Genomic DNA, 27,031 nt, shown 5'->3' with positions numbered 1-27,031 from the left:
CTCTGGCACCCATCCAGCTTCATATAAAATGGGTACCTGGAGGAAACTCGGGGGGGTAAGGTGGCCCGGGGCATGGTGCTGATCACATCACCCACACCTTCGGCTATGATAAAGAAAGTGTGGAGCCCTAACCCCACGCCCCCTATACACCTTCATGATGTGGTGTATAGCACAGGGGAACACTTATTACTTTTTTATCCTCATGGACTCAATAGAGGATAATGTTATAAAATTTTGGTCTTGGTCCACAGAAAAATGTAAAATCTAGTTTCCACTGTATATCATGTTGATCGATCACTATTTAAATACATGCATGTAACCAATATAATGCAATCAAATTGCTAAAAATCTTGATAGTGCAACAACTCATTGATAACAAAGGCCAGCCAAGCAGTTTGAGGGTCATCAGACCATCAAATCGTTTCAATTTCTTTAATTCTATTTTGTTTTTTTCATGTCACTTTTCTTCTTTTTTAGAACAGCAATAGTCCAGTTAGTAGAGCATGTGACTGGCACATGAGAAACCTGGGCTCAGTTATTCCGGGTGGTGATTTCAGGTGGGGAATTTTTTTTAGCAATGTCCATGCATGGAGCAGCTCTGGGGTTTATCCAGTCTCTTTAACAAATGGGTACCTGGGAGGTAAAAGTAACTGGAAAATGGTGCTGATCATAGTACCTCCGCAAATGGGCAAGACCGTGAATGTGTGGGGTCCTGCCTCCACATCCCCCCCACATGTTGTAATGTGCAGGGAGCAGCTTTACCTTTTTACCTTTACCATTCTAGCTTTTGGGGTTATTCGTGAAGATCCTAGATAACCCATTCAATGAATTATACCTTATTTAAGACAAACTAATTGTAAAAACAACTTATAGCTACTTTTCGAAGAAATTGTAACTGTCACAGTTATATTTTTAAAAAATTAACCCTAGAGAGCTAAGGTGGAAAATCAGAAATGCTAAGGCATTTACGCTTTTGCTTTATAGGAAGAGTTTTAATGACAATTAAAATTGGCTAATAAGATAATTTGTATTTGATACCATTAGTAACAAACAACAATTTGTTTGGTATTCCCCACATATTGCTTAGGAACAATGGCTGCAATACATTTTTGTCATCCTCTGTTTCTTTCATGGTTATCATAGGTATTCAGATGTTTGATAGATGGATGCTGTGCCATGCGTTGTCTAAAGCAGCAAAACCACATTTTTTAGTTTTGTTTTTCAAAACACAATTGATTTTTCCTTGTCGAAACAAAAAATAGATGTGGCAAATTTGGTTACTTTAAAGCTAATACTTCGTCAGAACAACTATGCAGATAAAATAACATCTAAATTTGTCAATTGCACAACAATTCAACCCAGACAGTATCACTCCCACCACAGTTCAAGGCCAATTGAAGGTACTGAGGGTCCCAAGTGCATCATGTAGTAAGAAAGGCTGGGGATACCTTTTTGTATTTACACTTCATCAATTTGATGAAACCTTAGATTTCTATGGTTAACTGTAACTGCAAGCTCAACCAGGACTCCGTCTCATAGTTCTACCAATATTCATCTCATTATAACGCAAATATGCTGCTAGAAAGTTGGCAGAATTGTGGCATTAATGGAATAAACTTTTGCATTTCAACAGGAGCATTTTGAAGATGACAAAGTATTATCGAGCACATCCCATTTCAAGCCACAAACTTCAGAATCTTCTGCAGAGGCAAACCTCAAAAGTGAAGCAACACAACAGAGCACGGATGCATATGTAAGTGTGATAAAGAGTGTACCAGAAGTTATGTGATCTTTTATAACCTGTGAAATTGCCAGATAATTTTGTTTGGCCGTAGAATACTGCTTCGGTAGATATTGATTGCTCTCCCCCCTTTCTCTTTCATTGGGCTGCTTTCCCTCACTTTCAGAGCGCTTCCACTGACTTTGAAATCCTGAAAAAGTCAGGAAATTTTGAATTTTGGATGTACCCTGGTAAACTCATGGAAAATCAAGTGCTTTTTGTAATTGCCAAATTACTTGGGAATGAAAATAAATTATGCATTTTTATCTTGAACCAACTTCTCGACGAGATAGATTTATAGCCCTAAGTTAAATATTTAAATGATATGATTATTACTAATAAACTTATTTGATTTTAGTTGATGTCTCTTCTCGAATCTGGTCTCATACCAACAGAAAGTTTAAAACACTTTATTGGAACAGAAGATAATGATCATGCAAAGGTATACTTAATTGACTCATTAACTAGTCAATCATGAATATTAGCTTGTGATAGAATTTTGATTGATCAAAGTTGTATGTTGGCTTTTAAAATAGGAAAGCAACTGTGGTTCCAGGTATACTTGTATATGTACACCAGTTTCTGGAAGTAATGTGTTACTGGTTATGCAGTTAAAAGTAACAATTAAGTTTATTTATTAACAGTAACTGTAACTCAGTTATAAAAACATAAAAAAGTTTGTACTTACAAGTGGGTCACTTTACAGTGCAACATCAAGGAATTAAAACAATAAAAGGTGGGTCAAATATGAAGTTGAGCTCATGCTGAACGTAAAAGAGGAGCAACCATGTGACGAGGTCCTGTCTGTGTTATGCTGCATCATGCAATGAACACAACTACCTGAGCTTACCCTGGTTCATTCAACCATCTCTAATTCTTTTAATTCCCAGACTCCCTGAAAAGGGACCTGGAAATGGATCCAAAACATTACACAGTAAGCTATAAAGTGAACAACTTATAAGTTCAGACTTTTTAAAGCTTTTGAATACTATTATCTTCAGTCTTTATGTGAATATTAAAGAAATGGTTGTAATTCATTTTTTCTTAAATTAGTAATTGTAACTCAGATCCTTTCTGAAGTAACTAGTAACAAAGTTGTTACTTTCGAGTTACTTTTCTGTACATGTTAACATAAAATTAAAATTTCTTGAATTAGATTTTTTCAATAACTTGAACAAAGTGCTCACATCTCAAAAATGAGAGTTGACTACTAAAATTGTAAGAAAATTATTCTACTTTTTACTGCCAAAGTCAGCACTCCATGGAACCGTTTGATTGCAAAGCAGAACTCCACCACTATCTGACAATTAAGACACATCAGTGTATGGGCAAAGTGGCAAAGGTACAAATTCATAGCCTTGGTCATGTTATTCTGAACAAAAGCACAGCACACCAAAAGTATGAAAATGTAAAGTCACAAAGGGGATGATGTAGAAATTTTGGAGATATGGCAACCCTATTGTCAAGATAAAAGAAGAGAATGAAGAATAAGTAAGAAAGCACATTCGAAACTCTGTTCAAATTAAATATTGTGTACCATGATTTTGTAAATGCCAATTGCAAATTAATTCCAACTGATATTTTCCGTTACTGATACTGCTGATATCAGCCGAAACAGCATCAGAAGTGCTCGAAAAATTTTCTTCAAAGCTAGGCGCCAGCTTTGAAAATCAGGCGCCAGGAAACCACCTTTAGCAAATTGTGCATACTACAGTATGTTTCAAAAGTCACGCAATCTAAACTTTGAAAATGTATATCATGAAAATCGTAAGAGATATTTACACTGCGTTTTCTGCACTAAACTAATCCTGTAGGCTATCACTGGGTTCATAAATTTATGTTAGCCTTTAACTAAATAAAAACAATTACATTATTTTAAAAAAAACATTGTTAATTTGCTGAAAACATCTGAGAACTGATTTTCAACAAAAAATACCAACTCTAAAACAATTTGTGTGATCATATGTTGGTGTTTGACTGGTTGTAAAACAGTTGCTTTGTGAGGTACAGCAGAAGCAGGACATTTTTATTGGAAAACATCTTGCACATGAGTGTAAGAATGAGTAGTAAAATACTCTTCAGCAATGCACACGCACTGCTCCAATGAATACGCCATGCTGAATCATTTTAAAAAAACAGGCACAGTAGCAGCGAAAGTGAGCGAAGAGAATTCAATGTAACCAGGGGCAGTCTAGGATTTTCTCAAAGAGTTCAATTTCGGCACAAAATCTTGATTTACGATTTTTCACGTAAATGTATAGCCAATACTTAGTCACATGTTGCATGCGACTGTTGGCAATATTTCGACCTGCTAGTGTTGCCATATATGGAGATATGTCCCAAAAGTGGCACTTTTCACTTACCCATAAAATCGCCAGTCAACATTCATCAAATGTTGCACATGACCAATATTGGTCGCAAATGACAGACTGACATGGCATCAGTCATCAAATGTCTAATTATGACCCTTCAATAATTTCTTACATATTTTTCTTACTCAGTTCATTTCTGGAAAAATTTGAATGTTGCTTTCCGTCAGATATTAATTTATATAATCCTCTGTATGGAGTGAACTGATAATTTTAGGAATTGAAAAATATCTCAATGGATGAGGCTTTATAATGCAGAAAACCCGGTGTAAATATCTCTTACGGTTTTCATGATATACATTTCCAAAGTTTGGGTTGTGCGACTTTTGAAACACTCTGTATAAGATGCTGAGCTTCGCGGTATTCAAAACATCGCTAAATTATTTGAGAAAGCAGGAAATGGGGTGTTTGGAGACAAAGGGTAAGAAATTGTTACTGACTCTATGGAATGCTCACAACGTTGATAAAAAAAAATGACATTTGCTAACTTACGATGTGCTGCCATTTTAACTTAGAATCATCAAAATTTCGTACATATTACAGCAAAAGATCGCAGTCGCCAGGCTGAAATTTTTAGTCGCCATGGCGACCTGGCGACCGGGATTTTTCGAGCCCTGAGCATCAGTATTGGCTTAGCCCAGTTTTTACCTCTGAAAAGAAACTACGTACTTAGACTTTTACTTTACAAAGCCATGCCAGGCAAATTACTCATTTATATTCAAATGAATAACACGAAAAACAGCAACGCTTTGCACAGGATGTTTATAGGTATACCAGTTAGTAAAAATTATCAGTAATTTTTCTTATTGGGGTGTAAGGATTGATCCTTTCTAGATATATCCAAATTTCAACTTCTCATCTGCATTGTACACCTTGGGCTGCATCTTGCAGTCTAACCCTAGAAAGCTAAAGTGTCCTGTGCCAAACGTTAAAGCTAACCATTCGTCTGCTGGACTACTGATTTCTTCAGAATTAAAACGCAGCCTAAATTTTGCAACAAAAATGTTTTTACTACAAAGTTAGTATTTACTTCCAAATTACATGAATAGCATGGCAGGAATGTAAAATTACATTTTTATAAGTCTTGTGTGCACTCAAAGCAACACTTTGACAGTTGAGGACTAAAAGTGGTAAACTTTGTAAGTGCCAAAAGTGAAAGTGTTGGCAAATAGCATCATTCCGCACATCAGCCCGTAAGAACGTGCACACTAGTGACCTCTTTACACGCCCTTTGAACTACTTAGAGGGCTACCAGCCACATTTCACGTTTACCACATTATAAAGCATGGTACATTTCATAGTTTAACGTGAAAAACGGTGTTCGAATTATTGTGGCACTTGTGTTTACCAATTTTAGTCTCTTGTTGTTCACCACACATGGCTTTGGAGCACCGGCAGCAGAATCTGGTTATCCTCCTCTTGCTGAAGTGTCAGAATGTTGTTGTTGAGCATCTGCATTAGTTTTTTTGCATTTCCATTCAGAATGATTGCAAAATCTTACGAAGTTGTTGTGGAAGTTTTACTGTATGTACAAACTAACGTTTTGTCTGCGAGAAGATGCAAAATTAAACACAGTTAAAAATACTTCTCAGTCAGTCTCTCCGATCCAAATGAAGGTAGACAGGACTGGTAGCAGAAGGTTTTAAGGGGGTGAAACAAGAAAATGGCACCAAATGCGTAGTCTGCCAGATGATGCCTTAGTTTTCTAGGGCTAATTAGGTCATGGTGACTGAACTCACAGCTAGTATAATTCTCTGTGAGGTTTGTTTGGTGTTATTAATGTATGTTTGTAACTGCCCTTTCATCCATATTAGCATCATCATCTTTGTGATTAACCAAAAGTGGCAGAAAAGTGAAGTAAAATAAAACAAATCAATCAATCAATTTTACTTATCAATTCGTACACTAATATGCCTATATGGACAGATACCAGCAGAGCACCAATAAGTCTGTCCCATCCCAACTTACAACATAAGGCTAAGTGCAATGCTCATGCTAGATAACTTTTTTTGTATATATCATAGAACAAACATACTGTTATGTAAGCACTTTTGTGCATATTTCAAAGAATTTATGCAAAACTTGTAACCTCTATTTCAGGATAAAGACAGTCAATCCACCCAGACTTTATTAACAATGGTTGACATGGAGAAAGCTCAAGCTTTTGCAAAAGTTTTGCTAAAAGTTGGAGAATTTAGAAAGCTAAAGGTATGCACTAAACTAACAATTTAACATAGATAAGCTAAGAATAGACTGATATGAAATATTTGCTTATACTAATAAAGTACTAATACAAATTTACACCAATAATCTTATAGCAATATTTATTATTAAAACCAAAATAATATTATTTACCATTCTACAGGGTGGTCCATATGTCTTGTTACCCCCTCGAATCAATATCTTGTTATCTTTAATTCAGTGTTTCTTTTGAAGAGATGGCTGACACAAGCTCCTACAATGTAGAAGAGCGCCTTGTTGTCAGTGTTTGGACCCATGAACGTCCACATACCGGCAAGACCATGGAGGATGTGCGACGAGATTTCACAAGACGATTCCAAAAAAATGCACCACCAAAAGTGACAATACTGCGTTGGGAAAAGAAACTGTTTATGTTGGGATGTATCAAAGACAAACCGAGGCCTGGCACCAACCAAAAGACAGAACACATGTGCAGTAGAGGAGGCATCTGTGCTTCGGTCACCACAGAAGTCACTGCGCAAACGGTCTGCTGAGCTTGGAATCCCGAAAACAACAATGTTACAACACACGAAGAAGGATCTTCGATTGAAATCCTTTAAACCAACAAGCGTCAACGAGCTCAGTGATGATGACATGCGTAGATGACATGCAGCATGTGGAAGAATGTTGGAGGTATTTCCGACACTCCCGCAGCGGGCTGGCCTTGTCTTCTAAGATGAATGCGCAATATATCGAAGTGCACGTGCAAGGCGCCGTGTCATTTTGTGCCATGAAAATAATGGTGGTCATACTGACCTTTTGGATGCGTGAACATCATCCTGGTTGACGCTGAATCCATACGTCTTACAAATTGTTATATTGTTATTATCATAATATAAAATTATGTAAAATTGTTGGTGTCACACGACATGTGGAATGAATGGCTACCTTACACTTCATTATATTATATTGTATTATTATCAAGTTATGAAAAATTATGGGGGTAACAAGACATATGGACCACCCTGTACTATGCCAGACAAGCTCATATCAAAACCATAGAAGAAGTGGTGTGGTGTGGCCACATCTGCCCCCTTCCCAGAGTTGACCCTTGATAAGATAATGGATGAATCAATTATCCATGGATATCACTAAAGTTATATCATGATAGATAACATTTTATCTAATATATTACAGGAATCAGAAACGTCTACAAATAGTTTTCCAGTGCAGCAAAGCCAATATAAAGGGATGAAAATAAGAACTAAAAAATCCACCCTGCCTAGAAAACCGTCAGAAACAGCACTCTTCAGACAAGCACCAGCTGCTAGGACAAAACTCTCTGAGCTTTCTAAGTCTAAGCAACAAGGAATGAATGAAACAAGAAGGACGACACAACCTACTTTTAGCCAGGTAATTCACATTTACAGGAGTCACACCCATCCTACTTTTCCTATTTCTACTTTCAGCTCATTTTTATGTTTTTTTGACATTTGTTGAGTACAAAACATGATTTTATTTTTTGTATTGATACAGGATGATTCATTCGCTCTTGGCCCCCGACTTTTGCTTATAAAAATCCAACTATGGGCCATAATGTAATGACATTTGCTACAGATATCCCTTGGTATGAGAAGCATGATAACATCATTGGAAATGGTGCCACTGTCTCTCTAGTCCTTGCATGGGCATGTGTGTGCATCTCTGTGATTCTGAGTTAAATACCAGTCACATGGGCGTGTGTTTTCAGTCTGAGTTCTTTGCCCTGTTGTTCTCGTTTGTTCAGGTTTGGTTGAAAGTCCGTGCTTACAATCAGAGGTTCCTAATTACAGTTTGAGTCGGTACTCAGATTACCTGACCTCACCCCACTGGATTTCTTCCTATGGGGCATGATGAAAGGAAAGGTCTATTGCAACAAGCAATGGACTATCATGGAACTGCAAGACAGCATTCGGTGGTAAATTGACGCTGTGACTCCTGATGTGTTCATGGCTATCTTCCGTAACACTTCCAACACTCGCCGTGATGTCACCATGCTTCTCTTACACCAAAGTATGTCTGTAGCAAATTTCATTGCATTATGAACAAAAGTTTTATTATTATAAGCAAAAATCAGAGGCCGAGAGTGAGTGAAACACCCTGTATTTCTTCCATTTACTACTGCTTTTCTGGCACTTTTGGCTAATTGTGACAATGAGGATGAGTGATGTTTAGATGAATTGACACTCACAAAGAGCACCCATGTTCAGGCCAGGTTTTGAACCCAGAAACTGATGGCAGGGAAGTAAGTCGGTTACTTAACATGCCTGGCTACTGAGCTTGCACATAATTTATATAGACAACCATATGTTGACAGTAAGATTCTCTTCCTCCAAAGTAACAAAATATGAGTTTCATTTGGGCACTAGCATGTGCTAAGGCAAGGCAATATATCCCAGTACTTCTTTTATAATACTAATTTATCAATAGGTTGTATTGAATAATTATTTGGTCAGTTAATTTAGTAATTTTGACTTGATTCCACCCCTGGAAACTAATATTTTAACATTCTGGTTTGTTCGTTAGGCTCAAAGGAAGGCATCAGTCACTCCAAACAAAAACTCCACAGCATCAAACAAAAGCATACTGTCCAAAAAAATTGGACTCGGATCAAATAAAGCAACAGGAACCAAGCCACTGCTCAGAGTGCCAAAGCAGGAGAGAAGAACCAGCACATCACAGACCACTTCTTCCAATGACCCTCAACAGGAAGAAACACGTAAGTATGCATGTACATGAGCACAGAACGAAAGACTGAGGCATTATCAATGGAATGAGGTACCATTTGCATGTTTAATTACAAATTTAGTCTGGCAATTTATAATCTGGCATTTGCTTGTAGTATTATGTGGATGTGAAACTTTGTCCCTTACATTAAAAGAGAAACAGTATTTGAAAATAAAACCCTTAAAAAATATTTGGACCTAAAAGGGGATGAGGAGACAGGTGAGTAGAGAAGGCTACAATTTAGAACTCCATAATTTGTATTCATATCCATATTATTAGAATATTTAAATCAAGTGGACTTAGGTGGGCAGGTCATGTGGCATGAATGGGAGAGGAAAAAAGGATTGTTTTTGAGAAATCTGATGGTAAGAGACCTGTAGGAACGCCAAGATGAAGATGTAGGGATAACTTTGAGATGGACCTAAAGGAAATTGGTAAGGGTGGAAAAGATTGGATTTATCTTGCAAAGGACAGGGACAGATGTACCGTTAGTTAGTTAGTTAGTCTGGCAACCTTGTATGGAAAAATCTCTTTGAAGTTTTACCTGCTGCAATTGGTGAAGAGATAATACTGGCATATCAACCAGCTCAGTTTCAGATAGGCTTTTGATTTGATTTGATTTGATTTAGTTTATTTTACTTCGCGTTTTGTGCCTCTTGGCTAATTTGCGAAGATGGGGATGAGTGATGAAATGATGAAATTGATGAATGGACATTCACAAACAACCAAGCCCGACCGGGATTCGAACCCGGGACCCTTGGCATCGCAGCACGATGTGCTAAACACTCGGCCACAGGGTCGGGCATAGGCTTTTGAGAGCTAGTGAAGTATACAAATTAGGAAAGGGGCAGATTAATTGGTACACTATCAGTATCGGCCAATATAAGCACATCAGTGTATTGGTATGAGGGTAAATTAAAAAGTCCTTGCACCTATTCTTTTTCAGCTGAAACATTAGTGTGATTGAGAAACCGAGATATGCATTCAATGCAATAGGTTTCTCTTGGAACAGTCCAGTGTTAACTCTCAGCTGCTCCACGGCATGGTGCTGCAAAGATGGCTGTAGTACTCAACACGTCCATGTCATTTGAGCAGCAAAGTGTTATTCATTTTCTATGGAGCAAGGGATGAATACCCTTCGAGATCCATAGCGAAATGCAGCATACGTATGGGGACAAGTGTCTCGCTTTGAGAAGTGTGAGGTGGTAGTCGGGGTGGCCACACTAGGACCATGATAAAATTCAAGTATAATTCCCGGTTTTCAAGGAGAACTTTCAAAAAATTCAAGGGTAAAAGGAGATGTTTTCTCTATTTCAATCTTACTGCCTCTCACCACCCACACATATATACACACAAATATATTAACAATATAAAGGGTCTCTGTAATTCCAATGTGTCCAAAAATTATAATTTAATTCATAAATGGTATATATATTTAAAATATCTAATTTAAGGTGGAGAGTTTACATTTGCCATTTTACAGGCTCAGACTCGAAAAACGTTAAACCATCTATGAACATGTCACAAATGTTACGGAATATGCTAATCTATGAAAAATTATCAATTGTATGAGAATTTCAAACTCAAATTTGCCTAATCACCTTCAAGATATCTTATCTTGCAATAATTTTCTGCCTGTCGGATAGATTGTTCTGCAAAGGATACTAACCAAGTAAATGGATTGAGAGAATTCTGTTTTATACTCCACGCAGCTTCCCTTTTCCTTCCTCAATAAAAATAAAAACTAAACTGTGAAAAACCTGCCTCAGGGCACTTGTAAATGTATGAACTCATTTGGATAATAAAAGTTGCAATTTTTCACGCCGATGGAGGAAAATTCACGTAGAATTCATGCATAATTCTCAAAGCCAATAATTCATGAATAATTCCCAGAATTCATGGAATTCCCGGTGAATAGCCACCCAGGTAGTGTTGCGAGTTCGAAAGTGGCAGAGAAGATATTCATGACAATGAGAGGTTGGGGTGTCCTCACTCCTCGCTCACAAGGGAAAACATTGTCCATGCGGATGTAATGGTGAAAGCAGATCGCCGTGTGCATATGAAGGACATTTCCAAGGAGCTTGGCATTCTTATGGCAGTGTTTACAATATAGTTCACGAATCCTTGGGGTATCGCAAGGTTCCATGTCGGTGGGTGCCAAAGCTTTAGGATGACCTGACCAAGGGCAAGTGAATGATGGCGTCACTGAAACATTTGCACTGTTACGCCGAAGATGGTGAAAGTTTCCTGGATCTCATTGTCACTGGGGATGAAATGTGGGTATTGAATTACAGTCCAGAATCAAAGCAGCAGAGAATGGTGTGGAAACATCCACATTTGCCTGTCATGAAGGAATTCCGCAGAATGCCATCAGTTGGAAAGTTGATGCTCACAGTCTTCTAGGATCGCCGAAGACCATTCCTGCTGGATTTCATGCCATGAGGTGACACCATCAACACTGTCAGCTATTGTGGCACACACTCACGTCTGTGAGCTGCCATCAGGAAAAAGTGACAAGAGATTCTTGATGTGGACAATGTGTAGGGTGACCAGACACATACATTCAAAAAGGAGGACAGAACATGGTGAAAAAGGAGCACAAGGTTATAAAAAAGAGGTCACCGAAAAAAATGGCAACCCATTTTGTCATTACTCATAATTGAATCAATATAAAAAAACTACCAACATTTTACTCAGATAATTCTGATGATTTTTCAATAATTTACTCCTACTTTTAAGCAACGAAAGCAATCTCCTAATCTATTGTTTAGCACATGACAATCACAACTAAAAATATCTATAGTCTCAAGCACAGAATTTTACTCTTTTTCCAATTCTTGGATATTAGAATGCAATATCCCCATAAGTGAATGCAAATGTTATAAGACAGCTTCGCTTTAACTTATTTCCAAAAACCGAATTTAAATTTTAGGTAGCTTAGATTGGGTCAAGAAATATGATTTTAATGCCAGAAACATGTCTAGCACTCTGTCAACAGCAAGGAAAGGTGACAGCCACCCTACACTTTACCTCATATTCGTTTCTTCCATCCTTTAAAAGCTGGATATTTTCTTGCAAGATCATCGTTGAATTTGCACTTTCACTTCATTACTTCATAAAAGTAAATATGACTTAATAATCAAAATTCTCACTACGCATTTCTGTATCGCATATGTATGACTCGGCAATGAATTGGCCGACCTCTGAGGTGGAGTGGTTAGCACACCGCGCCACAAAGCCAGAGATCCTAGGATCGAATCCCAGCCTGTGCATGGGTGTTCTTTGTGAGTGTCCCTTCATCATATTTGAATTTGAATTTAAAATTTTGGGTGCATCAGCACTAAGGCTATTTTGCACCCGTCACATTATACGGGATCCAGCCCCTTATCGTTACAAATCACAACTCTAACGTTGCAGAACTAAAATCATAAAATATTAAAATGTTCTGACTTTCGTTAAAAGCTGAGGCTGGAAAGGGGCACTCAGTACACATAAGGACAAAAGAACAGGACAATACAAACAAAATTATACTGGCCACGGGGCCAGTCACCAGAGCCTCGTTAGTCTTCAGTCCAGGGTGTACTAATGTGGAAGTGAGGTTGACATTTGGGTGTACTACGTGGAACGTCACCCCTTACACCCCTCCCTTCATCATAATAATCGCTCATCCTCATCTTTGCGATTTACCTAAAGTGGCAGAAAAGTGAATTAAAATAAACCGTATCAATCAATCGAAAAGGTTGGTTGGTTCACTTGGTGTTTTATTCCACTTTTTGCACATTAAGGCTAATCGGGACTGGGCCTACAGTTTAAAGTGGGATCCGAAGCACTATGTGACTCCACCGGGTATCGAACCAGAGACCCCTTTATTACATGTCGACGACGCTACCACTGTGCCTTCAGGGAGACAACAATCGAAAAGGAACTGCTCAGATTACATGTGTTTTAGAAGTCTCAGATTGCGAAGCAACGAGTTAGAATAATACATACTAATGACTAGGAGTGTGCGGGACAGATCTCTCTTTTTGGTCGGGACAGAAATTTTTCGAAGTCAGACGTTCGAGACGGGAAAAAATCGCAATTTCCCGACCAAGCTGGGAAATTTTCGGGACTGGAAATTTTTTAAAAAATCCCAATGATGTGGAAATCATGAATTTTACACGTCATTTGCCCTTAAGTTTATTTTCCCCCTGAAATAAAAGCTAACAATTTCCGAGAAGTTTCAAGACACATACAATGCAGAAAACATTAAGAATTAACCACTTTTAAAAATGATCTTTTGGAAGTTCCGGACTGCTCGCGATCGTGACAAGTGTGAAAATCATTCTGCGAAGTCGGGATAGGGATGGAAAATATTTTTTTACTGTTCCCGGTACCAGCTTTTCTGGATCACGCACACCCCTACTATGACTCAATCGGGAAAGTGATCGTGTTAAACTCCCAGATGCTAGGTGAGCATTTCTTGAATACTTAAAGCCCCCCAGTGATATGATGATCGTTATGGGTGGAAGCATTCTTGATGCAGCATATGTGCTATGGTCCAAAAAAGGAGGACATTTAACGATTTCTAAAGAATCCGCCTGGATGCCGGACAGACACCTAAAAAGGTGGACGGACATGTCCGGATAACAGAGGACGTCTTAACAATGTGGTTATCCTCCATGAGAACCCCACGCCTCATTTGGCAAACAGGATTATCAACAGACTCCAGTTATTCGAATGGGAGATTCTGGAGCATGCACCATATAGTCCAGACATCGCCCCCAGTGATTTCCATGTATTCAGTCCACTGAAGAAGTTCCTGGCAGGACAGATGTTCATTTCCGATGACGAAGCAAAGACAGCTGTCCAGCGGTGGTTCCACAGTCAACCTACTAAATTCTACAACTGCGGCATCTCCAAACTAGTGCCTGAACCACTAGTGCAAAGTACATAGAACAATTCCTATATTTTGATTTCTCTGCATGTTTATTATTTAGGCTGAAAAAAAATAAAGGCAAAGACTTTTCAATTTGCCCTCATAAAAGTGTGACGCTTTACAGATCTGATATATCTATAAATCACATGTAATTTAGTGCAAAATTCTGTCATGTTGTTATTCTACTCACAAACATAAACATACCAAGTAACTGTGTCAACATGCAGTTTCTTTTTCAAAGCATATTGCAGTAGTCTGGTTACATGCACTAATTAAAGAGACTGATGAACCATTCATGTTCATGAAGGAATATTTACAACTTTATATTCGATCGATAGGATATCAATTATGGTAGTGGCAAAAATGTAGTAGGGAACAGAGAGATGTATGATGTGTAGTGGGAGGTTCTACACAGGATATAGTTGTTGGATCAGCAACTGTATCCTGAATTATCTGGTTGGGCAACTTCTGTAAAAGGGGACAATTAAGTAGTATTTTGTAAAGTGTGTCCTAAATCATTCAAGCTCAGTAACATGGGGTGTCAGACATTTTTTTGAGAATGTTCCTATGCACAAAGCCATTAATGTGTTTCCATCACAATAATTTGTGAAAAATTTGATGGTACAATGCTGCAATCCTGATAGGTTTGGTGAAGCTTATACTGTTTCAAAGCTATAAAGGCACGGTAGGATCTTTCACCGACGCTAGGGCAACTGTTTTCAAATTGCCCTCTCCTTTCGAAACACTGCTATGATATTCTAAAATCTGAAAAATTATATACAATTCCTTCTAGAACATTCAAGCGAATCTTCATGTGGTTTGCTTTTGCTGTTGCCTAGATATTATCAATAGTTTCCTGACTACGTAAATCTATTAAACTATTGATGATATCTACAGAACATCGAAAGGAAATCACTTGAAGATTCAAGTGAACGTTCTTAAGGAATTCTAAGCACATGGAATTTTTCAGATTTTGGTACATCATACCAGTTTTTCGAAATGAGAGGAAAATTCCGAAACAGCTGTCCTGGCATCAGCCAAACCTTAACTTTAGATCTATTAAGAAGTGAGAAAATTGATATTAGGTTTAGTGTTTAAAAATCTGTTGAAAGAAGCAAAGTGCTCAGAATGAAAAAAAAAAAAATGGAATTTAGGCTCGTATTGAGAGAACTTATCAATATGATTTAAAAGTTTGGGGAGAACTGTCACAAAAATATCAACTTGTTCATTGTGAACTTTTTTGGATCCGACCATTATTGTACCCCAGCCAGGTGAAGGCCAAAAGGGAGAGGAAATTGTGCTCAGAGTTTTATTCAGCACAGACTAGATTTCTGAGGATGTGCTGGAAAAGCTGAGAAACAGTATGCTTCATTGTGTCTGCAAGCACATGCTACTTTGAAGACTCCATTCTCAGAATTTTTACCCTGTTGTGATGACTCAAGTCCTACTTGATGAAGGAAAACGATTTGGTGAACTGTGGGCTGTCATAAAAATCTGTCTCATTATATCTTAAGGAAATGCTTCAGTGGAAGGTGTCTGTCACCAAGTGTCTTCTTGTGGCAAAAATCTTTGAAAGAATGCCATATGTCAGAGAAGTTTTGTATGCTACTAAACATATGAGAAGAGTAGACGAGACTACTTCTTTCTCTAAGAGCCTCCAGGCAAACATATGAAAATTACTTTAAGGAAAAAAGTGTTAAATAGTAAGAAGAAAGAAAAATTGATCAGGACGTTAACGAGTTCGACCTAAACAACAAAAGTAAAGAGGAATTAGAGTTGCAAGAGGTAGCATTGCAGGGCCTCCCCGATGGCATAGTGGTAAGGTCGTCACCTTGTAATCAAGGAGTTCCGGGTTAGATACCCAGTGGAGGCTCATAGTGGTTCGGATCCCACTTTAAACTGTAGGTCCAGTCCCGATTATCCTTACTGTGCATAAAGTGGACTTAAAATCAATCAATCAAATCAATCAGGTAGCATTGGAATGAAGATATCACATTTGAAGAAAAATGTGGTGCAAGTTTTTTTGTTTTTTTTTAGTGTTCCTTAATGGTATTCTACATTTTTCTTACTAGTATGTTTGTTTAACTGTGTAACAAAAAGTGCACACAGTAATCTTAGGTAATCTCCCTATTATTACTATAATATGTGTCCTGCAGTGAAAGATGGTCTATTATTCCTATTATAAGGTCTTTTGTATCTGAATTTATCTATAGGAAAGTCTGAATAGAGATCTTGACAAACATATTAGTATAGTATACATTATAGTATAGCATATTAGTTCAATTACAATGTGTGCATTGTAACTATTCCAAATAATATCTACAGGTTTGGTTGAATGTTTGTAAATGTAATAAATGTAAAACTACGATATACAGTAATATGAAAGAGATGTCTGTTTGTGAGCAAATGGGGAAGTTGGAAACTGCTTAAAAAATTGTAATCATCTGCTTGAACATTCTATCAAGTCGATAAAAACCTATTAACTTACGAGTTTCGTTTTTAAAATCAATTCAATATTGTCATCATGATGAAATGCACATTTATTGATAAACTCCAACAAAGCTATTTGTGTGAAGTCACGGATTTGTTATGCATTTGATCAGGCAGTCATGGAAAGTCAGTTTGCTTTATTTTACTTCCCTTTTTGTGCCAACTTTGGCTAATTTGCGAAGATGGGGATGAGTGATGATATGATGAAATTGATGAACAGATACTCACAAACATCCATGCCAAGCCAGGATTCGAACCTGGCACCCCTGGCATCGTAGTGCAACATCTGCCACGGGGGCTGGATTTACTAACTTTAAAACAAAACACAAATATTTTTCATTACTTTTTTTTCTTGCAGAAGAAAATTTGCCATCTAATCTTCATCCTCAGGATAACAATAAGAGTTCATAGGCTTCAGATGCAAGAGCTTAAAAGTTTGAATGGGCAAAAGCAGAGTCAGGTGAAGAGTAATCCACTGATTGGAAATCATCAGGCATAAAGACATGTGTGATTGGTAAGAAAGAATTCTCACCTAAAAATACGAGGGAGGTTAAAGTGAAACTGATTGTACAAAGAAAGTAAGTATATTTATTGGAGTTGAAAGTAATATTTATTTAGTGCCTGAAACCTACATGTGTAGAAACGATTCACTCTACACCCCAAAAAAAGAACCTGACACCAGCACACCTGTCTTAATAACCCAGTGTCACCCAGAGTTCACCAAGATCAAACACACCCTGCATTTCCTCTTCCCTCTTAACACTAAGGATGTCATTCCAGATTGGCCTGGAGTCGTTCTCCTTCAGCCACCCAACCTTAGAAACAGGTTAGTTCAAAACACAATCCACACCCTCTGGTCATAAATGCAACAGTCTGAGGTTCAACACCTGCCCGATTTTCATCACTATCTCCACCCTGTCATGAGCAACTCCACCCTCTACTCCAAAGGCACTTGCCACTACTTAAAGCTGATATCTATTTTTATCTGCCAGATCTGTGGTTCATTTTTCCTGAACGAAACCTCAACCCCCCTCCCCCATCTCCTTACATTGGATTTCACCACTACTACAAACACCAACAGCAACAACACAAACTTCAACGACTGTTTGTAAGCAGCCATTATCCATCAACTACCTCCGTTAACCAACACATCCTTCATAAATTCAGGAAAATATTCTACATATTACAAGGGCAAATCGAAAATTGTTATTACAAAAGCGAGATATACGAGTGATGCAGTAGGCTTTTCTTGGAACGGCCCTATTGTCAGTTGGCAAAGATGGCCGGAGTTCTCAGGAAGTCCTCGCCATATGAGCAGCGAAGTGTTATTCGTTTTTTATGGTGCAAATGACAAACAGCCACAGATATCCACAGGGAAATGGAGCCAGTGTATGGGGACAAGTATTTATCAGTGTGAAGTGTGCAATGGTGGTGCAAGGAGTTTGAAAATGGACGGGAAAATGTGGAGGACAATGAGCGATCGGGCCAACTTCCTATATCGATGACACCAGACAACATTACCTGTGTTGATGAAATGGTAAAAGCTGATCGACGTGTTCATCTGAAGGACATTGCCACTGAACTTGGTATTTCCTATGGTAGTGTTTACGACATTGTTCACGATTCGTTGGGATACCGCAAGGTGTCGTGTCGGTGTGTTCCTAAGCTTCTTGATGATGTCCACAAGGGCAAGTGAATGGTCATGTCATTGAACCAGTTGCAGCGTTACGTCGACGAGGGTGACAGTTTCCTGGACTTCATTGTCACTGGCAATGAAGTGTGGATACTGCATTACACTCCTGAGTCAAAACAGCAGAGCATGGTGTGGAAACATCCCAGCTCGCCAGTAAAGAAGAAATTCCTAACAACACCATCGAAAGGTAAACTGATGCTTACATAGGGTTACCAGACGTCCTACATTTTAGCCGTATGTCCGGAGTCCAGGAGGAATTGGAAAAATATCATAAATGTCCTACATTTTGAACGACACATAATTTGAACTAATGAAATGAATGTTTCAGTGAAATTATTTATCTGCTGCTGGTTTGATTGATTGATTTTGTGCTTTAAGTCCACTTTGTGCACAGTAAGGCTTAATCGGGACTGGACCTACACAGTTTAAAGTGGAATCCGAACCACTGTGTGCCTCCACCAGGAATCGAACCCGGGATCCCTTGAATACAAGGCTACGACTGCGCCATAGGAAGGACTCTATTATCTGCTGCTTGAATTTTTCTCTTACAACCTGTGCTACAGAGCAATCCATTGAAGTGTAGACCTCCGCATCGCTGTTTGTGCTATTGGCAAGCAAGGTGCTTGCGGCTGTGTGTCAGAAGACTCGGCACTGTAGACTGTCCGTGAATCAAGCGCACAAGTTTCCGTAACATGTTTAAAGAGTGATTTATTTACTTAGAAATTTATGAAACAAGGTGCTGAAACTGGCCTTGATGATGGGAACGGAAAGTGCTATGAACAATGATTTAATTTGAAATGCAATATTTCAAATCTTGAAAAAATGGCACGTCATGAAAAGTGGGCAAGTTATTTTAATAGCAATAAGCATTGTGAGGGTCATTCAGAATTGCTGAATATTTGTTTGCCATTCCAGGCCATAATGCAAATGTTGAAAGAGTATTTTTGTGGACTGATTAGAGGAATCAATTTCTTATAGATTCTGTGAAGGGGTTGGTATAAGTCAGTATAATTTCAAAGAATTTGATTGTTGTTAGTTTTATAAGTACATTATGACTAAGCCTGAAATTTTACAAAAAATTGGCTCCTCAGAGAAATACGACTGAAAACGCATATAGTAAGAAGTGTATTGTTTAGCAGTTTAGTTTTGGAATTTTGTTTTTAAGATATTAGAAATTAATTATTCTTTAAACTGAAAAGGTGTAATTTTACATTATTTGCTAACATGTTATAGCAGCGGCGGCTCTAAGGGGAGAGTCGCCGTGCCATGGCTCTACCCTCAGAAAAAGAAAAAGCACAGTTAAATTAATACATTTACGAATGAGGAGATTCGAATCTCGTAACCGTTCCAGCTTACGGCCGCCTCAATTCCTGCGCCGCATCCCCAGCTGTTCTCTCATTTGCTCTGGGCCAGCATAGTCTGGCCTGTGCGCAGAGGCATGAAAAAGTTTCCGCAGTTAACGAGCGAGGAGGTGGTAGCCATAAGACAACCAGCCGTGGCCCTTTTTGGCTGGCACGACGCAAGAGCTTTCGCATTGTGTTGACATAGTTGCAAACGTCAGAGAAGTGACTAATCCTTACCGATTTGTAATACTCGGAGAAGTAATTCGCGAAAAAGATACTTTCCTGCATACCTGGCAAGAACAAACGTAATATCTTCCCCAAATTTATATAACCATTTAGATAGATGCATCTAAGGAGCCATCCAGACTTTTTTGTTATCGATTTCTTCCTTAAGAAAAGATATATCCCTTGCTCTCACGCACACAGACACTCATGTGATGCAACTGACATTGACAACATTGAAGACAAAGAATTGCCTAAATATCAAAGGAAATTCGCATCAGCAGGGGATTTTTTACTTTAATATTTGTAAAAAATCACACGGAAAATCTATCAGTATAAGAATTTCACTTGGAGATATAATTCAATTTCTTGCATTGAATTCTAAAAATTGTAGATCTACAGTTCATTTAGCAGATAATCATATTTCAGTTGTTAGTAACACCGATCGTTCATGTATCATCTGCCGTGCTGGGGTTGCAACTTAAAAACAAAGCAAGGCGAGAATACCGATCGACTCGGTGTGTCTAATTGTTCAGTGTTTTTATTTTTAGTAAAGTGAAAGTGCCCGATGGTGTGTGAAAGGAAGGGTAGTTAGTCAAGATGAGTCAGATTAGAGCAGATTAGTATTATTACATACAGCATTTTCCAAGGTATTATACAATATTAAAATAAAAGTTAAACAACTTGGCTGTCCCACGCCAGATTTAACAACAATTCTATTTAAAAATACCTAAAAAATGATAAAGGTGACAGGCGTCGAAATTTTAATAGTCACATTTATTTCCTAGAAACTCTGGCCCACCTCCGCACAGCATGCTACGATGCCAGGGATTGCGGGTTCGAATCTCGGCACTGGGCATTAGTGTTCTTTGTGAGTGTTCACTCATCCTTATCTTCGCGATTAGCCAAAAGTAGTACAAATGCGAAGTAAAATAAACCAATCTTAGGAAATCTGAATTTTTGTCTGCAATTTTAGTAAACAAAGTTCCATTAAAATTACCTCTTTCATTAGATTTCTATGACATATGCCAGCGAAATGTTTTCGATTTCTTGATCACGCTGGCACTACCCATCATACTAGCTGCCAGCCGCCACTGTGTTCTAGTAATGTGTATTATTTATTGTGAATGTTTTGTGTCCTACATTTTGACTCTGTGTCCTACATTACCCTCATAGTGCTCTGGTAACCCTATGCTTACAGTGTTTTGGGACAGTCGAGGGCCGCTCCTACTGGATTTCCTGCCAAGAGGTGAAACCATCAACGCAGAACGCTACTGTCGCACACTCTCTCACTGAGAGCAGTCATTAGGAAAAAGCGTCAGCATCAGGGTATTCGTGAAGTGAGCAATGTGGTCTTGATGTGAAACCACACGTGGCCCAAAAAAAAAAAAAAAAAAAAAAAAAAACAATCGCCAAACTTCAGTCATGGGGGTGGGAGATTATGGACCATCCCCCGGTCAGCCCAGACCTAGCCCCCAGTGATTACCATCTTTTTGGTCCATTGAAGAAGTTCCTGGCAGGACAGAGGTTCAACAAACGACACCGAAGTGCAGAATGTTGTTTGTCATTGGTTCTGTGATCAGCCGGCCACCTTCCATGCAATGGGCATTGTAAAACTTGTGGTACGGTGGGACAAGTGCCTCAACAGGTGTGGTTATTATGTGGGAAAATAGCAAAAAGTATGTAGAAGATTGTGTATATCTTGTTTTTCTTTTATGGTTTGTAATCTGGCAATAAATAGTTAGGCGCAAAGACTTTTTGATTTGTCCTCGTAGTTATGCATACGACGACAGATCCCCAGACTCAACCTTGCTACTCGGTAACCATCCCAAAACCATCCAATCTCAGCCACATATTTCTATTCCACTAACCAACCATCCAGCAAACAGTCAAAACTAAAAAAGCACTTTTTTTCTTCCGTCTAACAACTGTTGCTTTCCTCTACCTACACTGCAGTGCGATACCATCTTTTCATCCCGGTGAACACACAACCATGCAGCAAAATATACAAACTTTCATTTTATTGTGGTGTTTACTGTTTCCTTCCATTTTTATTTACCAGGTGTGCCGGTTAATAATTCTTAATTGATCTGAAAGAAAACAAGTGTATCTGGGGACAAAGGTAACAAATGCTTTTTCAAAGTATGTGCCATCGCTAGCTATACATTGTGCCCATCTGTCCGTCAAATTGTGGATGGCCTTCCACAAAAATCGTTCACACTTTGAGGTGATCCAGTCAGCAAGCCATTGTTCGGCATCTTCATAATTGTTGAAGTGTTGCTGGGAAAGTGAGTGAGACATCGAAGAAAACAAGCGGTAATCCGAAGAGGCTAAGTCTGGTGACTATGGCAGGTGGGGGCAAGAATTCCCGGCCAAGTGCAGAAATGGTGTGTCTGACGCCTTTCGCTGTGTGTGATGAGGCGTTGTCATGATGCCAAATCACTTTTCCGTGTCTTGTTACCCAATCTGGGTGCTTTTCGATCAATGCATGGTTCAAATTGATGAGTTGTTGACGGTAGCGAATGACATTCACTGTTCCACCTGCTTTCAGTAGCTCATGGTACACCACACCCTTCTGAGCCCACCAAATGCACAGCATTGTCTTCCTTCCAAAGCGATTTGGTTTTGTGGTCGATTAAGAAGGTTGTCCTGGGTCAACCGATGACTTTTTGCATTTTGGGTTCTCGAAGTAGATCCATTTTTCGTCCCCAGTCACTATCCGATGCAAGAAAGACTTTCTTTCATGCCGAGAAAGCAACACTTCACACACTGTTTTTCGCTTTTCCATTTGTCTGTCGTTCAGATGATGTGGGACCCATTTTTCTGCCTTCTGGATCTTTCCCATGGCATGAAGACGATCAGATTTGGTTTGGCGACCAACATTTAACTTCTCTGCCAGTTGTTGTTGTGTTTGCATATCGTCTTCGTCCAACAGTGCTTGCAATTCGGCGTCTTGGAATTTTTTCGGCTGGCCCAGGCGATCTTTGTCCTTCAAGTCGAAATCACCACTTTTGAATTGTCGAAACCAACGCACACACGCATCTTGCGTTAGGACATTGTCACCGTACGTTTCCACAAGGATAAGATGGCTTTCACTCGCGTTTTTCTTTTGATTGAACAACAAAAGCAGGATGTTCCGCACATGCTCCTTATTTGGTTTGAAGGTCAACATGTTTCACACACAAACCCAATATCATGGTCACTTGCACTCGGCTGCACATCCACAGCATTTTGACAGGTAGTCCTGGCAACACACTGACGTAACAGTTGAGATTGTGCACCAACCCTTGCTTCCAGCATCATCCAGCGATGAAATTAAGAATTATTAACCGGCACACCTTGTATATGCCTTTATGGCATCTTGACTTTCTTTTCTCATATGTTTGTGTGTGTATGCAATAGATCCACCTCTTGAAGAATTTTGTTGGGCGGGAGGCAGAAATTGCTATGTCCCACCAAAGTTGAGTGCCTATGGCTCATCTGACAAAACTTGTTCTGGAATGCACCACTCCCACCTACAGTCCTGACTTGGAACGTCTTTCCAGAATTAAAACACCTCATTGCACCACCAATAATGAGTTGAAACACACAGTTCACATTATTTCTATGCAGGGCATGGAGTTTTATGCGAGGGGGGTTACTTTAACTTGATATACCAGAAGTAGTGCCTCAATGTCAACAGGGGCTACACTGAAAAATACAATGTCTTCTTCTTCTTTGTCCATAATGCCACTCATCACCAGAATGGACATTGTGTCGGGTAATGAAAATGCAAAATGTGTAATATTTCTGTAGTAATTATGTGATGTTTTACTTTTTTCTTTCAGTCAGAATCTGAAGGTAGTGGATAGAAGGAAGATAAAATGTACCATTGTGTGTTCTGTTTGTAAGGGGCATGTCTTCCATTCAAGAAATAAACTCAAACTTTTCTTCCTAAAAACTGTAATTTTATATATTAAGTAATTGGCAGGTATGATTGTGATAACCACAAATACAGCCTCTCATATATATATATATACACAAATCTTCTCGCATACTATAACAATTTATTAAGGCTGAGCTGATATTGGCATTTCAAACTTAATCACTGAAGCCAGCATATGTACAAGGGCTGTTCAAAAAGAAACCGAACTTGTAGAAAATTGCAAAATGGTAATATTAACCAGCGATTTCGACCCTGTCTCCTTCAAAGTACGTCCCTCCACTGTGCACACACTGCTCCCAGTGTTTCTTCCAGTCCTGGAATGCCTGCTGGAACTCTAGTTTTGGAAAGGCCTGTAGGCTCCTTAGCGAATTCCCCTTGATCTCTTCTGTCCTCTGGAATCTGTGACCATTGCGAGTTCATTTCAACTTGGGGAAGAGGAAGATGTCTGTGGAGTAAGCCGGTTGCGGGGCAACGGGGCAACAGGTGCTTTGCCAAAAACTCCCGGACAACGAGTGAGGAGTGAGCACATGCATTATCGTGATGAACCATCCAGGCCTTGTTCTATCACATCTGTGGCCTATTGCGCTACATCTTTCTTGCAATTGTTACATGACGTTAACGTAGAATGCTGCATTCACTCTGGAACCATGCTGCACAAACCTTGATTCCCTACACAGTCGAAGAACATGATTAACATCATTTTAATATGAGATCTACCCATTCCTCGTTCTCGATTGAGGTTCAACCTGATCTGAAACGTCTCTACCATTCGTAATACCGTGTTCAACTGAAACATTCCTAGCCATAGACTTCATGTAACATGTTGTACATCTCTTTGAAAGTTTTCTGCAATTCCACACATACTCGCTGCTCTTCCCTTCCACTTACTTCATAGTAGGGTAACTGAAAATCATGGCAGACACTCAACACGATCTACTGCATTACTGTGGTTATCAATGGCTTTGAAACTGGGCCAAGTTAATAACTAAGGACACCGCTGTAAACCACCACTGTTGTTTCTCTTTGAAGGATTTATATACAAACTTTACAAAAGCAGTTTTTTTTTTTTTTTTAACAGGCCTTGTACAGTCCAGTTATCTTGTAGGATCTGAAATACTGTATGGCACTTTCACAAAAGCTAATTGTCCTAGAGAATTGAAACTTGTGTGGAGAAAATAGGCTTCGTGATTAAATGACTGTTAGTATAATATTCTGATTATATCATTGCACTAATGCCAAAAACATGAATGTGAAAATTTTGACTTTCACCTAGTGCAGTTTCTGACTACTTTTTGTTGATAGATTCGTATGCTAACCTACATGACCTACTAAATAGCCATGAGAAGGTACATATTTTGCCGATGAAAACATTTATCCAAATGTAAACCCTGCTTTTTTCCTGGATCTTGAATGTTAAAATGCTTCTATTGTAAAAATTAAATTTAGCACATTGTGGTTTGGGGTGACGATAGGAAATAGTGAATTTTAAAGCAAAACTTAATTAGATCGATTAAGGTATTTATAAATATACTGAACAACCTTAAATTGTTACAAAGTTCAAGTATTAGAATGGGTGGGAACTGATAAGAGAATCAACATCACCAATAGAAATTTAAACAAAACAATGCAGGTTCAACCAGGATTTGAACCCAGATCTCTAGTATACTGTGCCATTACTTTACCAACTGAGCTACAGAGACAGCCCTAACTTCATCTGATTTTCCCTTGCTTCCACTGTTTTACCTGTGGAGATATACGCTGTCACAGATATGAAGGGAACCTGTTGCCTCTGAAATACTCAACAGGAACATATATCTTTCAATGTGGACATGACTAAGTTAAAAGAGCATTTTAAGTTTTGACACACACAGGCAATTTTTTGTATCGTAATTGTAGCATGATGGAGAATTTTACTGGTGATAAATTCAAGATGGGAAAGAAGTCTGTGAATGAATAGAGAGCAGACTATATATATTCATTAAATATTTATTGCCGGCTCCCCTGGCAGAGTGGTTAGCACATCATGCTACGATGCCAGGGGTCCCGGGTTCGAATCCCGGCCTGGGCATGGATGTTTGTGAGTGTCCATTTATCAATTGCATCATATCATCACTCATCCCCATCTTTCGCAATTAGCCTAAAGTGGCACAAAATGTGAAGTAAAATAAAGCAAATCAATCAATCAATTAAAGATTTATTATGTTTGTATATAGAAAATTCCAACCATTATTGTGTCAAGAAATATATTACTACATAATAACAATGAATGCATAATTTACAGGTAGTATTTAATATTGTTATCACATACTAATAGCAACAATTATTAATGCAATACTGTAAGGAAGTATATACCTAACATGTCATAAAAATATATACATGCATCTTCTCATGCTATAAATGTTTAAAAAAAGGTCAAATTTCAAGAAAGTAGCAACATTACAGTTTCGAAAAGACTATAACTGGGCATTCCATGTCCAGATCTTATTTGTCTGGCACATACATCAATCAGTGATTTGAATGGCAAAAATCAATACATTAAATACATTATCAATAATTTTAAAAATAGAAATTTCATTTTAAAATTCTTGACAATTAAAAGTTTCCAGTCCAGTTATGAAATACATGACATCTTTTAACAAGAGCATTGAGATTATTTTCTTTTGGACTTAAAAGAAAACTTAATGGGGAGATTCTTGAAGGGGAAACAGATTTAAATACAGCATCAGACATTAATGTACAAAATTTCTCTTGAGTTTTTCTGACACATTTCAGTACATACTTTTCAAGATTTGAAAATTCTGACATGACGTACAATTTGCAGTAAAATCAAACTCACATGAAAATCAACTTATCAAAGCTATAGTATTTTATCAAGCAGTACTTCTCAAAACACCCAACTTCTCTTGTGTGTGTGTGTGCGTGTGTGTGTGTGAGAGAGAGAGAGAGGTGAAAAATGAGGGATAGATTCTGTTCCCTCTCGAGGAATTTCAAGCATTGATTGATTGAAGCAGGTATGAGAAATAAATATAAAATGCCAGAAGCAAAAGAAAATATGTCACATATTTTCCTTTCTTTTTTCCATGCATGTGTATCAATGAACATTCAGCTTAGGCTGGGTGGTACACCAAGGTGGAAGCTATTAACATTCCATTTCTTCAAAACTACATGTGATATTTCAGACCTTTTTTGTTCATTAGTATACAAATGAAGGTATGACTTACTTGAATTGCAAAACAATGTATCAATTAGGTAGAAGAAATCCAGTTTGGCATGCACTTACTTTTCACTCGAGCTTTCATCATAATCATGTGACTTCATCGGGAGATGAGACAAGAATAGTCAAA

General features: G+C 38.4%; 1 protein-coding gene across 1 annotated transcript in view; it reads left to right on the top strand.

Moving 5' to 3' along the window:
* Positions 1-23,692, top strand: part of LOC145994082 (uncharacterized) — a 184,427-nt gene extending 160,735 nt beyond the window's left edge. Inside the window, exons 21-27 of the mRNA XM_083130167.1 lie at positions 1,634-1,753; positions 2,139-2,222; positions 6,250-6,357; positions 7,528-7,743; positions 8,896-9,088; positions 16,863-17,018; positions 23,590-23,692. Of these exons, the coding sequence (XP_082986293.1) occupies positions 1,634-1,753; positions 2,139-2,222; positions 6,250-6,357; positions 7,528-7,743; positions 8,896-9,088; positions 16,863-16,915 (774 nt within the window). The 3' untranslated portion in view covers positions 16,916-17,018; positions 23,590-23,692. The remainder of the gene's footprint in view (positions 1-1,633; positions 1,754-2,138; positions 2,223-6,249; positions 6,358-7,527; positions 7,744-8,895; positions 9,089-16,862; positions 17,019-23,589) is intronic.
* Positions 23,693-27,031: the final 3,339 nt, after the last annotated feature.

The sequence above is a fragment of the Lepisma saccharinum genome, chromosome 10 (assembly GCF_977018435.1).
Source record: "Lepisma saccharinum chromosome 10, izLepSacc3.1, whole genome shotgun sequence".
NCBI lineage: Eukaryota > Metazoa > Arthropoda > Insecta > Zygentoma > Lepismatidae > Lepisma > Lepisma saccharinum.
Note: the sequence above shows the minus strand (reverse complement) of the source record. Positions and strands in the feature narration are given on the sequence as shown.